A 13,459-nucleotide genomic window follows, 5' to 3' on the forward strand; every position below is an offset into this window, starting at 1 on the left:
TTTTATATATTTATATATATATAGTTTTATTAAATAAATAAAGATTGCAATTTTATGAGGTGGAGGGAATTTATAGCTATCATTATTCTTATTTTATAGTCTCATACACTTATTGTAGTCACACCTTTATAGCTTAGGGTCTGAGAGCAGCAGCCGGGTTGACGGTATTAAGTCTGATCCGGCCGGAACTGATTAGTATAATGTATCGTTTATGGGCAGGATTGCAGGGTGACGGAGGTGTGGATATATAAGAACAGCAGTAGTGCAGGCGCCATACCTTGAGAAAGAGGGACGGTTCCCTCGAAACACGTCGGGATTGGCCCTTGCACACGTCCGTCTGTTTCGGACAGGTGACGTCACCAACACACCACGCCCCTCGCTAACCCCGCTACGCTGACGGCGGCGCCATCGGCCAAGGCTACCGCTGAATCACAGCGGCGGGTGCTTTTTCGGGGGACTGCAATCACGGGGAGGATGCTCCCATTCCTCAACACCACTGAATAGTGGAGAAGATATCACGATACAAACGGACATTATTTCCAGGACTAAAAGCCTCAACCTGTAAGTGCCTCCAGTGCGGCAACCCTTTTTTATACACATTGATCATTGTTTGGCAGTTTCACACACCTTACTGGCTGGTTTTGCCTGCTGCTGTTCTTTTGGGCACACGTGCTGAGCGCCTTTGTGATTTTTAGTTTTATGTATCCTCAAGAATAATTGTGCTTCATAGACTTTCTGCGTGATTGCATTTTCCTCTGAAGTTTCCTATAGACTGTTAAGCTGCGTTTAATATTTACACCAAGTGTTGTGGACTTGGGTTTCTCTCTGCACCTGTTTGAATCACCGTGTGATAATATAGACTTTACCACTTATAAAACTGTGTCCTGTAGTTGTCTTGTTCCATGCAAAGAGTCTCCTGAGTTATCCCTTATAATCATTACAGTGGCACTGCTGAGGTGCCACAGGTTGCTTTGATAGCAGCCTTCAGCTCGTCTGAATTGTTGGGTCTGATGTCTCTCATCTTCCTCTTGACAATACGCCATAGATTCTCTATGGGGTTAAGATCAGACGAGTTTGCTGGCCAATCAAGCACAGTGATACTGTTGTTTTTAAACCAGGTATTTGTACTTTTGGCAGTGTGGACAGGTGCCAAGTCTTGCTGGAGAATGAAATTTACATCTCCAAAAAGCTTGTCGGCAGAGGGAAGCATGAAGTGCTCTAAAATTTCCTAGTAGACGGCTGTGCTGACTTTGGTCTTGATAAAACACAGTGGACCTACACCAGCAAATTACATGGCTCCCCAAACCATCACCGATTGTGGAAACTACACACGACCTCAATCAGATTTGATTGTGTGCCTCTCCGCTCTTCCTCCAGACTCTGGGACCTTGATTTTCAAATGAACTGCAAAATTTACTTTCATCTGAAAACAATACCTTGGACCACTGAGCGACAGTCCAGTTCTTTTTCTTCTTGGCCCAGGTAAGACGCTTCTTGCGTTGTCTATTGGTCATGAGAGGCTTGACACAAGGAATGTGACACTTGTAGCCCATGTCCTGGATACATCTGTGTGTGGTGGCTCTTGAAGCAATGACTGCAGCAGGAGTCCACTCCTTGTGAATCTCAACCAAATTTTTGAATGGCCTTTTCTTAACAATCCTTTCAAGGCTGCGGTTATCCCGGTTGCTTGTGCACCTTTTTCTACCACACTTTTTCCTTCCATTCAGCCTTCCATTAATATGCTTGGTTGCAGCACTTTGTGAACAGCCAGCTTCTTTAGCAATGTAGCAATGATTTTTGTGGCTTATCATCCTTGTGGATGTGGATCCAATGAGAGGCACCATGAAATGTGGCATCAATTGACCCACTGTAGAAATTTGCAAATGGCACAGCAGCAGTCAGCCATGAGCCATGCATGAGGTATCAGGGTCTGAGACAGCATTTACAGCTTTGAATTGAAGTTTCAATGAGGACCTGGTAGTTAAGGGAGCGGTGTTAGGGTACTGTCACACAGTGCCATTTTGATCGCTACGACGGTACGATTCGTGACGTTCTAGCGATATCGTTACGATATCGCAGTGTCTGACACGCAGCAGCGATCAGGGACCCTGCTGAGAATCGTACGTCGTAGCAGATCGTTTGGAACTTTCTTTCGTCGCTTGATCACCCGCTGACATCGCTGGATCGTTGTGTGTGACAGCGATCCAGCAATGTGTTCGCTTGTAACCAGGGTAAACATCGGGTAACTAAGCGCAGGGCCGCGCTTAGTAACCCGATGTTTACCGTGGTTACCAGCGTAAAAGTAAAAAAAACAAACAGTACATACTCACATTCCGGTGTCTGTCCTCCGGCGTCTCAGCTTCTCTGCACTGGGAGCACCTGCCGGCCGGAAAGCGAGCACAGCGGTGACGTCTGACGTCACCGCTGTGCTTTCCGGCCGCTGTGCTTACACAGTGCAGAGAAGCTGAGACGCCGGGGGACAGACACCGGAATGTGAGTATGTACTGTTTGGTTTTTTTACGTTTACGCTGGTAACCAGGGTAAACATCGGGTTACTAAGCGCGGCCCTGCGCTTAGTAGCCTGATGTTTACCCTGGTTACCCGGGGACTTCGGCATCGCTCCAGCGCCGTGATTGCAACGTGTGACCGCAGTCTACGACGCTGGAGCGATAATCATACGATCGCTGCGACGTCACGGATCGTGCCGTCGTAGCGATCAAAATGGCACTGTGTGACAGTACCCTAAGCTTTTTTAGCTGGGAGCGCTGATACCTTGTGCGACACCTCCAATTTTTTTTTCCCACACTCAGATGGCACAAACAACAGTTTCATACAGTACTATTAGTAGAAAACTGTAGGGAAAGTAACAGATTGTTGAGTAAAAGTGCAGTCCTGCCTGTCTAGGAGCCCTTACACAGGCAACACACCAGATGGAAACCCAAGTTGGAGTCAGCACATTTAAAAAAATCATTGTCACACAGAGTAGAAATAGTTTAACAGGCCTCTGACATACCTTCCACTACAGACAGCCCACCAGATGGAGATCCATCTTGGAGTCTCCATATTTCAAAAAAATGTTTGAAACATCAGCAGCAGTAGTACAGTAACAGCAAACAGAAGCCATGACAAAGGTATCACAGGCTGCAATTACTCAAGATCAATGCATGACATTAAGGCTATGTTCACACGTTGCGGTTCTTGCTGCGGATCCGCAGCGGTTTTGACGCTGCAGATCTGCAGCAGTTTTCCATGCGGTGTACAGTACAATGTTAACCTATGGAAAACAAAAACCGCAGTGCACATGCTGCGGAAAAAAACGCGTGGAAATGCTGCGGTTTATTTTCCACAGCATGTCAATTCTTTGTGCGGAATCCGCAGCGGTTTTACACCTACCCCATTATAGAAACCCACAGGTGTCTAAAACTGCACTGGAAACCGCACAAAAAAAAGCGATAAAATCCGCAGTACTTTTGGCACTGCGGATTTATCAAATCTGCAACGTGTGAACATGGCCTAAAAGGGACACCCCAATATATATAGAGAGCAGCCGACAGCACATTAATATTCGGATGCACGCTCCAGTCCAAAGACCCAATTGTAGATAAACAGTCCAACCCCAAAAAAGGAACATCATCCAGTCCGGGTTATGAAAAAAAAATCACAATACCGTTATTCTGCCATGATGCAACATTTCGACCAAAAAATGTCTTTGTCAAGCATGCTTGCCGTCTGTTTTTGTCGCTGACAAGCGAGTATACCGCAACCTGCTAGTGAGCGCTATCTCACACTACCTACCCAGCTTCCCGTATTATAACATGGTGCCTGCAGACTGGACTGCATTTTCATGGTCACAGACTCTCTTTACGCAAGAAATCCCATAATTTTTGTTCAGGACTTATCACTCTTCGCTCTGCCGAATTGTAATTTTTGTCCTTTAAATTTGCTGGCAGTAGTCTGAGAGAAACTGTTCTGAATCACCACCCCTGATGTTTGCCTCTGCACAGAAATAACTTACGGGAAATGTGGCCTTGAGTCCTAATACTAGCCATTAGAGAGTTAAAATTTGCATATCTTTTATAAACAGTGGGCCAAATCCAAATCTAATCATCACAGCCCACAGATGTTTGTTTTCAGCTGTTTGAGTGCTTAACCCATTCTAAACATGATGACTCTTCATTTTTATGCTTTCATTTTTCCTTTCCTTCCTTCCAAGAGTAATACCTTTTTGTTGATATATCTGTATGAGTGCTTGTTTTATGCGGGACGAGTTGTACTTTTGAATGACTCGATCAAGTTGATCATGTATTGTACTGGAATGTGGGGGAAAAAAATCTAACAGCAGCTAAATAGGGGAAAGTGCGCAACTCTGCACTTTTTGTTATTACATTTTATTAATTTATACCATTCTTTATATGGTAAAAGTGACTGAGAAATATGATTCTCCATGCCAGTACGCTTTTTGCGATACCAAACATGCATAGTTCTTTTTAAGTGGTAAAAAAAGGCAGAAATTCATGAAAAAAAATGTTTTGCTTCTATTGAAATTTTCCAAAAGCTGTAACGTTTTCAGTGTTCTGTGAATAGAGTTGTATGAGGGCTTGGGTTTTTTTTCACCCTGTACAGACATTTTTATTGATACTATTTGGGTGTAGATAAAAGATGTTTTGCTCGCCTCTTATTATATTTTTTTGTATTGCTGTGGTGGCCATAACAAAATTGAAATTCTAGCATTTTGACACTTTTTCTCTTTAATCCGTTTACTGATCGGTTTCATTAACTCTATATTTTGATAGCTTGGACTAGGTTTTTTTTCAACAAGTTTTATTGAAAATGTAAAATCACACAGATCAACAAAATAATGGCATTTTAAAACATTACAATCAATTCTAAATATTCCAACAGGCTTCATATATTACAATGTTAAAGAGTTATACAAATAATTTACTCAGAGTGAAATATAGATAAATCATACAAATAAACAACTTAAAGATGAACAAGACTTGCTTGACTCAGCAACTAGTTTCCGAATTTAATGTATATTAAACCTAATTATTGTTATAACCATAACCCACTATTTCAACCAGTTCTCGAATGTGAGCCATAAAGGTGTAAGGAGTTCCTCTTGTTTGCGGAAATCTAACACATATCCTCCACACCTTTTCAAGCTTTTTATTTGCATGGAACAATTTGGAGGCTGCCTATCCATTCATTGCATAGCTATCATTTTCCTAGCTAGGAACAAAAACTCTGAGAAATCTGTTATGACCTGGTGGTTAGGAGCACCTGGAATGACCTGATGGTTAAACTAGAAGACAGGACAAGCTCTGGGGAGTGGGATCTCTGCTGACCGCAAACTCTAATCCTATCGCACACACTAGAAATAGCCGTGGAGCGTACCTAACTCTCCCTAGACGCCTCTTCACAGCCTAAGAGCTAACTACCCCTAAAGATAGAAAATATAGCCTTACCTTGCCTCAGAGAAATTCCCCAAAGGAAAAGGCAGCCCCCCCCACAAATATTGACTGTGAGTTAAGAGGAAAGTCACAAACACAGGAATGAAACATGTTTTCAGCAAAGGAGGCCAGACTTACTAAATAGACTGAGGATAGGAAAGGGATCTATGCGGTCAGCACAAAAAACTACAAAAAGCCACGCAGAGTGTGCAAAAAGACCCCCGCACCGACTCACGGTGCGGAAGTGCCACTCTGCACCCCAGAGCTTCCAGCTAGCAAGGCAATATCATGTTAGCAAGCTGGACTAGAACTTAGCAAGTACTAATAAATATATTCAGTACACAATGAACAATAAATGAACTAGCAGGGACTTAGCTTCTGCTGGAGTAGACAGGTCATCAGAAAGATCCGAGAGAGATCTGAACCAGTACCAATACATTGACAGCTGGCATGAAGTAACGATCTGAGTGGAGTTAAATAGAAAAGCCAGCCTAGCCGCAAACGAGGGCAGCTGAGGAAACAACCTCAGAACCAGCAGTTCCTCTCACAGCCACCAGAGGGAGTCCACGGACAGAACTCGCCGAAGTACCATTCATGACCACAGGAGGGAGTTCGAGAACGGAATTCACAACAGAAATCTACAAGAGTGATGGGGTCACGTTTCCTCGTCCAAACAAACATAACACAGGAAATATTAATTTCAGCTGTGCTAACATACCTGCACAAGGGTTTTCAAGGGTATTCTAACCATCCATTAGCCTTCTTACACAGTTAGCACACACAAAGTACCATAAGAGCACTGGAGTGATGGTTGTTGGAAATGGGCCTCTATATATCTATGAACATATTGCATTACAAACCAGACGTTTGCAGCTAGAATAGTCATTTACCACATTAACAATGTACAGAGTGTATTTCTGAATCATTTAAAGGGAATCTCTCACCCTAAAAATCGTATATGAGCTACGGCCACCGGCATCAGGGGCTTAGCTACAACATTCTGTAATGCTGTAAATAAGCCCCCAATGTAACCTGAAAGGTAAGAAAAACAGGTTAGATTATACTCACCCAGGGGGGGTCCCGGTTCATTTCGGGTCCGATGGGCGTCGCTTAAATCTACCACAAAATACCACATAATTCAATTAATTGGATCATTGGGGAGAAAGATATAGCAATAATGAATTCTTACAGTTTATTAACCCCTTTATCCCCAAGCATGTTTTCACTTTCATGGCCTGGCCAAATTTTAAGTTTCTGACCAGAGTCAATTCATCAAGTAAAAACTCTGTAATGCTTCAATGGACCGCATTTTTTTTTCATGACATATTGTTCTTCATGATAGTGCTAAAATTAGTTCGTAGTTAGTTAGTTAGGCCATTAAAGCATGGCAAAAGTAAAAAAAAAATGTTTTAAAAAATATGGAAAAAAAATTAAAAAAAAGTTTAAATCACCCCCTTTAGCATTTAGTGAACCTAGTAAAAAAGCCAAGCAAAAATCAAGTGTGGGATTGCCCTTTTTTGCAATTTCACCGCACTTGGAATTTTTGTCCTGCTTTCTACTACATGACGTGCTAAAACCAATGATGTCGTTCAAAAGTACAGCTCGTCCCTCACATGGCCATATTAAAGGAAAAATAAAAAAGTTATGACTTAAGAAAAGGAGCAAAAATCGAAAACGAAAAAACGAAAATATCCCTGGTCATGAAGGGGTTAAGCCAGAGAATTATGTCACACTTTATAGCTAATAAATAACATTTTCCACATGTCTTCTTTACATCAGCACAAATTTTGAAACATAATTTTTTTGTTAGGAAGTTAGCAGGGTTAAAATTTGACCAGTGATTTCTCATTTTTCCAACAGAATTTACAAAACCATTTTTTTGGGACCACATCACATTTCAAGTGACTTTGATGGGGCTATATGACAGAAAATACCTAAAATTGACACCACTCTTAAAGCTGCACCCATCAAGGTACTCAAAACCTCTTTGAAGACGTTTATTAACCCTTTAGATGCTCTACAGGAATTTTAGCAATGAACATTTTACTTTTTTCACAAAAGTTTTTACTTTAGACCCAAATCTCTTTATTTTCACAAAGGTAACAGGAGATAGACCATTTGTTGTACAATGTCTCTCGAGCACACCGATACCTCATATGATGGGGAGCAGAAGGGAAGGAGCACCGTTTGACTTTAAGAATGCAAAATTGGCTGGAATCCAGAGTGGACACCATGTCGCATTTGCGTAGCCCCTGGTGTGCCTAAACAGTGGAAAACTGAAATAACTGACCACATTTTGTAAACTAGACCCCTCAAAGAACTTATCTAGATGTGAGGTGAGCACCTTGAACCCCAGGTGCTTCACAGAAAGGTATAAGGTTGAGCTGTGAAAACAAAAGATGTTCTTTTAGTCTCAATTTTTTTTAATTTCTCAAGGGTAGCAGGAGAAAGTGGACCAAAAAATGTGCAATTTCTCCTAAGTATGCCAATACCCCATAAGGGGGGGGGGATTACTGTTTGAGCGCACAGCAGAGCTCAGAAAGAAATGAGCATGAAATTGTCATTTTGAACGCAAAATTGGCTGGGATCATTAGAGGACACCATGTCATATTTGGAGACCCCTTGATGTGCCTAAACAGTGGAAATCCACCGTAACAGACCCCATTTGGAAACTAAACCCCTCAAGAAATGTATTTAGATGTTGGATGGTGAGTACCTTGGTAATTCAAAGAAGTTTATAACGTTGAGCTGTGAAAATGAAAAAAAAATCACATTTTTTCCCACAAAAAAAAGTTATTTTAGCCCTATTAACCAAGAGCAAAAAGTAATACTCCGAAAATATATGGTAACTTTTATTAAGTAAAGGTAAAATTACCCATAGATTAGGGTAAAAGGTGTTTAAATCACACAGTCTTATCAATAATAGAAAAGATAATCTGGGGGGTTAGTGAACTCTCCCTTCCTTACCCTACCTTACTGCGAATGTTGGCACCGTAAGTACGACATGGCGCCCCCACTCAACATCGGCTCTCCCTTATGACCCTAAAGGGAGAAACTAACAGAAAACCAACACCAATAACAATAAAGTGCTGTAGTGCAACAATTAAAGGGAATCTGTCACCTACTTTTTTGCATATAAGCTCCGCACACCGCCATCAGGGGCTTAGCTATAGCATTCTGTAATGCCCCCGATGTAATAGTACCAAAAAATGAGTACCAAGTACTCACAGACCACCATACCACAAGAAATAAAATCAATAAAGTTTATTGAAAAATTGTTATAAAATTGTACAACATACCATATGAAGATATCAGAAGACTCAATCCAAGTTCCATGTTTTAACAGCGATTATATACTGGTTATATCTTATTAAGCATTTTGACTATATATAGATTTTAGTATTGGTCATATATACGGCTCACAAAAACACCCTTTAAGGTCATTATGCAGTGTATTGTGCCCAAATGATGAGAGCTCAAATATAATGGACACCCATAAATAGTTTAGAAGTAAAGTCAATGCTTACCCATCATAAATATCGCTGCCGGAACGCCCCGACGCGCGTTTCGCCACCCACGTGCTTTCTCAAGGGGAATGCCCCCGATGTAACCTGAAAGATAAGAAAAACAAGTTATATTATACTCACCTGAGGGGGGCGGTCCGGTCCGATGGGCGTCGCAGGTCCGGCGCCTCCCATCTTCATGCGATGACATCCTCTTCCTTGCTTCTGTCGTGGCTCCTGCGCAGGCGTACTTTATCGGCCCTGTTGAGGGCAGAGCAAAGTACTGCAGTGCGCAGGAGCCGGGAAAGGTCCGAGAAGTCCAGCGCCTGCGCACTGCAGTACTTTACGCTGCCCTCAACAGGGCAGATAAAGTACGCCTACGCAGGAGCTGCGACAGAAGAAAGGAAGAGGACGTCATCGCATGAAGATGGGAGGCGCCGGACCTGCGACACCCATCGGACCGGACCGCACTGGACTGCCTCCCCAGGTGAGTATAATATAACTTGTTTTTCTTATCTTTCAGGTTACATCGGGGGCTTATCTACAGCATTCCAGAATGCTGTAGATAAGCCCCTGATGGCAGTGGCCGAAGCTTATATACGAAAAAGTAGGTGACAGATTCCCTTTAATCTATATCAATAGTCCATATTTTTAGAAAAACTATAGATGACGGCTCTCAGTATAAGACACCTTCTATGTCAACAGTGAGACAAAAAAAAGAGAACAGTTCGGTTTATAGTAGAAAGCATCATAGAACAACACATTGGTGATCTGCATACAGAATATCAATAGCAAACCAGAGTTTAGATAACTAGCTCTCATGCTTTCAAAGTCACCAATGAACAAAACATGGGTTCCTTACTCATAAAAGATAATTATGATAACAACAGAGTTATGTATGAATATGGATAAAGAGAAACCCATTAAGACATATATGGAAGTTGATACAGACAATAATAATTATGCCATAAATTTCATGGCAGTGGTCTAAAATAGACAAATAATATAGGATGCACTCATCCAATCTAGTGCAGACCCATCCCGACGCATTTTCCCAAGAAGGATAGACCAGGGTTCATCAAGGGAGAAAAAGGGCTTGTAAGTGCGAGGTAACTACAGTGAGCCACGTCCCATAGTGACTGCTTGAAATGAAGGGAAACAGACTCCTCAAGGAATGTATCTAGATGTGTGGTGAGCACCTTGATCCCCTAGGTCAGGGGTCCCCAACCGGTAGCTTGGGAGCCACATATGGCTCGCGTCCCATGAATTGTGGCTCGCGACTGTCTGCCAGCTTGGTGCATTAGCTCCAGGTCTAGCAGACAGGTATGAAGAGTACATCTCAAAATGGTGAATTTTTGAGTAGCCCTGCAGATCTGGATGCACATATAATGGTACCTGTTAGAGGGGGCTTTGGTTGACACTACGTTGAGGGGGACAGGAGCAGGATGTTGCTCGTGACCCCCTCTCAGAGCTGAATGTGGCTGGCGACCCTCTCTCAGTGTTGAATGTGGCTCTCTAGGTCTAAAAGGTTGGGGACCGCTGCCCTAGGTAATTCAAAGAAGTTTATAACGTTGAGCTGCAAAAATAAAATAAAAAAAATCCAGAGATTTTACTACCAAGTGTTCCTATGTCTACCTCAGAAAGCAGCTGAATGAGCTGACCTGCCACAACACATGCAACAGAGGAATGCACCGGGCTCTGGAGGATGGGGTTAAACCAGAGCTGGGCAAAGTGCGGCCCGCGGGCCGGACTGAGACAGCCAGAGGGCCGATGTGGACCAAGACAGCCGTGGGGCTGAAAACCTGAGGTCTGCAGCCCGCATCGTGCCTGCCCGGCTTGCTGTCTCCCGCAGTCAGCATTGGTGGAGGTGGGGCCTCCAGCCACTTCCTCCACTAATCAGCTTGTGAAACAGCTGACGCGATGACGTCATGTCATCGCGTTAGCTGTGTACAGCCAGAGAGTCAGCGCATCGGAGACAGCAACAGAAGCAGGGCGCCTGGGAACGGGACTGAGGTGAGTATGTGGGTTTTTTTTCATGTGTATGAACATGGGGATTCTATGGGGTGAACATGGAGATTCTATGGGAGTGAACATGGGGATTCTATGGGAGTGAACACGGGGATTCTATGGGAGTGAACACGCGGATTCTATGGGGGTGAACATGGGAATCTATGGGGGTGAACATGGGAATCTATGGGGGTGAACATGGGGATTCTATGAGGGTGAACATGGGGATTCTATGAGGGTGAACATGGGGATTCCATGGGGTGGACATGGGGATTCTATGGGGGTGAACATGGGGATTCTATCGGGGGTGAACATGGGGATTCTATGGGGGGGTGAACATGGGGATTCTATGGGGGTGAACATGCGGATTCTATGGGGGTGAACATGCGGATTCTATGGGGCTGAACATGGGAATTCTATGGGGGTGAACATGGGGATTCTATGAGGTGAACATGGGGATTCTATGGGGTGAACATAGGGTTTCTACGGGGTGAACATGGGGATTCTATGGGGTGAACATGGGGATTCTATGCTGGTCAACATGGTGATTCTATGGGGGTGAAATGCAGCACATGGGGAGGCGATGGGGGTGAAATGCTGCACACGGGGAGGCTATGGGGGTGTCATGCTGCACATGGGGAGGCTATGGGGTGACATGCTGCACATGGTGAGGCTATGGGAAGGCTGTATGCTGTCATGCAATATATGGGGAGGCTGTGTAGGGCTCAATCAGTATATGGGGAGGCTGTGGGGGCCTCATGCAGTATATGGGAGTCTGTGTGGGGCCTCATTCAGTATGTGGAGAGACTGTGGGGCTCATGCTGTATATAAGAAGGTTGTGTGGGGCTCATGCAGTTTATAGGGAGGCTGTGTGGGGCCTCTTGCAGTATAAGGGGAAACTGGGGCTCATGCAGTACATCGGGAGGCTGTATGGGGCTCATGCTGTACATGGGTAAGCTGTGTGGGCCTCATGCTGTACATGGGGAGGATGTGGGGCTCATGCTGTACATGGGGATGCTGTATGAGGCTCATGCTGTATAAGGGGATATATGGGGAGGCTGTGTGGAGCTCATGCCGTATATGGGGAGGCTGTGTGGGGCTCATGCCGTATATAGGGAGGCTGTGTGGGGATCATGCCGTATATAGGGAGGCTGTGTGTGTGGCTCATGACGCATATGGGGGAAAGCTGAGTGGGGCTCATGCCGTAAATAAGGAGGCTCTGTGGCACTCATGCCATACATGAGAAGGCTGTGTAGGGCTCATGCTGTACATGGGGAGGCTGTGTGGGGCTCATGCTGTACATTGGGAGGCTGTGTGGGGCTCATGCTGTACATGTGGAGACTGTGTGGGTCTTATGCTGTACATGGGGAAGCTGTGTAGGGCTCATGCCGTATATGGGAAGGCTGTGTGGAGCTCATGCCGTATATGGGGAGGATGTGTGGGGCTCATGCCATATATGGGGAGGCTGTGTGGCGCAGTGTATATGGGGAGGCTGTGTGGGGCTCATGCTGTACATGGAGAGGCTGTGTGGGGCTCATGCTGTACATGAGGAGGCTGTGAGGGGCTCATGATGTATATGGGGAGGCTGTGTGAGGCTCATGCCGTATATAGTGAGGCTGTGTGGGGCTCATGACGCATATGGGGGGAAGCTGCGTGGGGCTCATGTCGTATATAGGGAGGCTGTGTGGCGCTCATGCCATACATGGTGAGGCTGTGTAGGGCTCATGCTGTACATGGGGAGGGTGTGTGGAGCTCATGCTGTACATGGGGAGGCTGTGTGGGGCTCATGCTGTACATGGGGAGGCTGTGTGGGGCTCATGCCATATATGGGGAGGCTGTGTGGGCTCATGCACATATATGGGGAGGCTGTGTGGGGCTCATACAGTGTACATGGGGAGGCTGTGTGGGGCTCATGCCGTATATAGGGAGGCTGTGTGGGGCTTATGCCGTACATAGGGAGGCTGTGTGGGGCTCATGCTGTACATGGGGAGGCTGTGTGGGGCTCATGCTGTACATGTGGAGACTGTGTGGGTCTTATGCTGTACATGGGGAAGCTGTGTGGGGTTCATGCTGTATATGGAAAGGCTGTGTGGAGCTCATGCCGTATATGGGGAGGCTGTGTGGGGGCTCATGCAATATATATGGGGAGGCTGTGTGGGGCTCATGCCGTTTATGGGAAGGTTGTGTGGGGCTCATGCCGTATATAGGGAGGCTGTGTGGGGCTCATGCCATATATAGGGAGGCTGTGTGGGGCTCATGCTGTATATAAGGGGCTGTGGGGAGTTCAAAAATAAATAGGGGGGTGTCAGCATACTTAAATATGCTCATTATTAAGTGATGCAATTAACCCCTTAATCCCATATGACGTACTATCCTGTTGAGGTGACCTGGGACTTAATTCCCAGTGACAGAATAGAACGTCATATGCAATCGGCCGTGCTCACGGGTGGGAACTTTTTTCCCACGCTCGAGTTCATATGAGTTCATCCAGCAGAG

General features: G+C 44.9%; 1 protein-coding gene across 4 annotated transcripts in view; it reads right to left on the reverse strand.

Moving 5' to 3' along the window:
- Positions 1 to 13,459, reverse strand: part of REDIC1 (regulator of DNA class I crossover intermediates 1) — a 252,366-nt gene that overhangs the window by 113,552 nt on the left and 125,355 nt on the right. For 2 of the 4 annotated variants that reach the window (XM_077261048.1, XM_077261049.1), the window contains one exon: positions 6,522 to 6,569. The exons of the other annotated variants lie outside the window; for them this stretch is intronic. In XM_077261048.1, coding sequence (XP_077117163.1) covers positions 6,522 to 6,542 — 21 coding nt within the window. In that variant the 5' untranslated portion in view covers positions 6,543 to 6,569. The remainder of the gene's footprint in view (positions 1 to 6,521; positions 6,570 to 13,459) is intronic. 4 annotated transcript variants of the gene reach the window in all.

Source organism: Ranitomeya variabilis, chromosome 5 (assembly GCF_051348905.1).
Source record: "Ranitomeya variabilis isolate aRanVar5 chromosome 5, aRanVar5.hap1, whole genome shotgun sequence".
NCBI lineage: Eukaryota > Metazoa > Chordata > Amphibia > Anura > Dendrobatidae > Ranitomeya > Ranitomeya variabilis.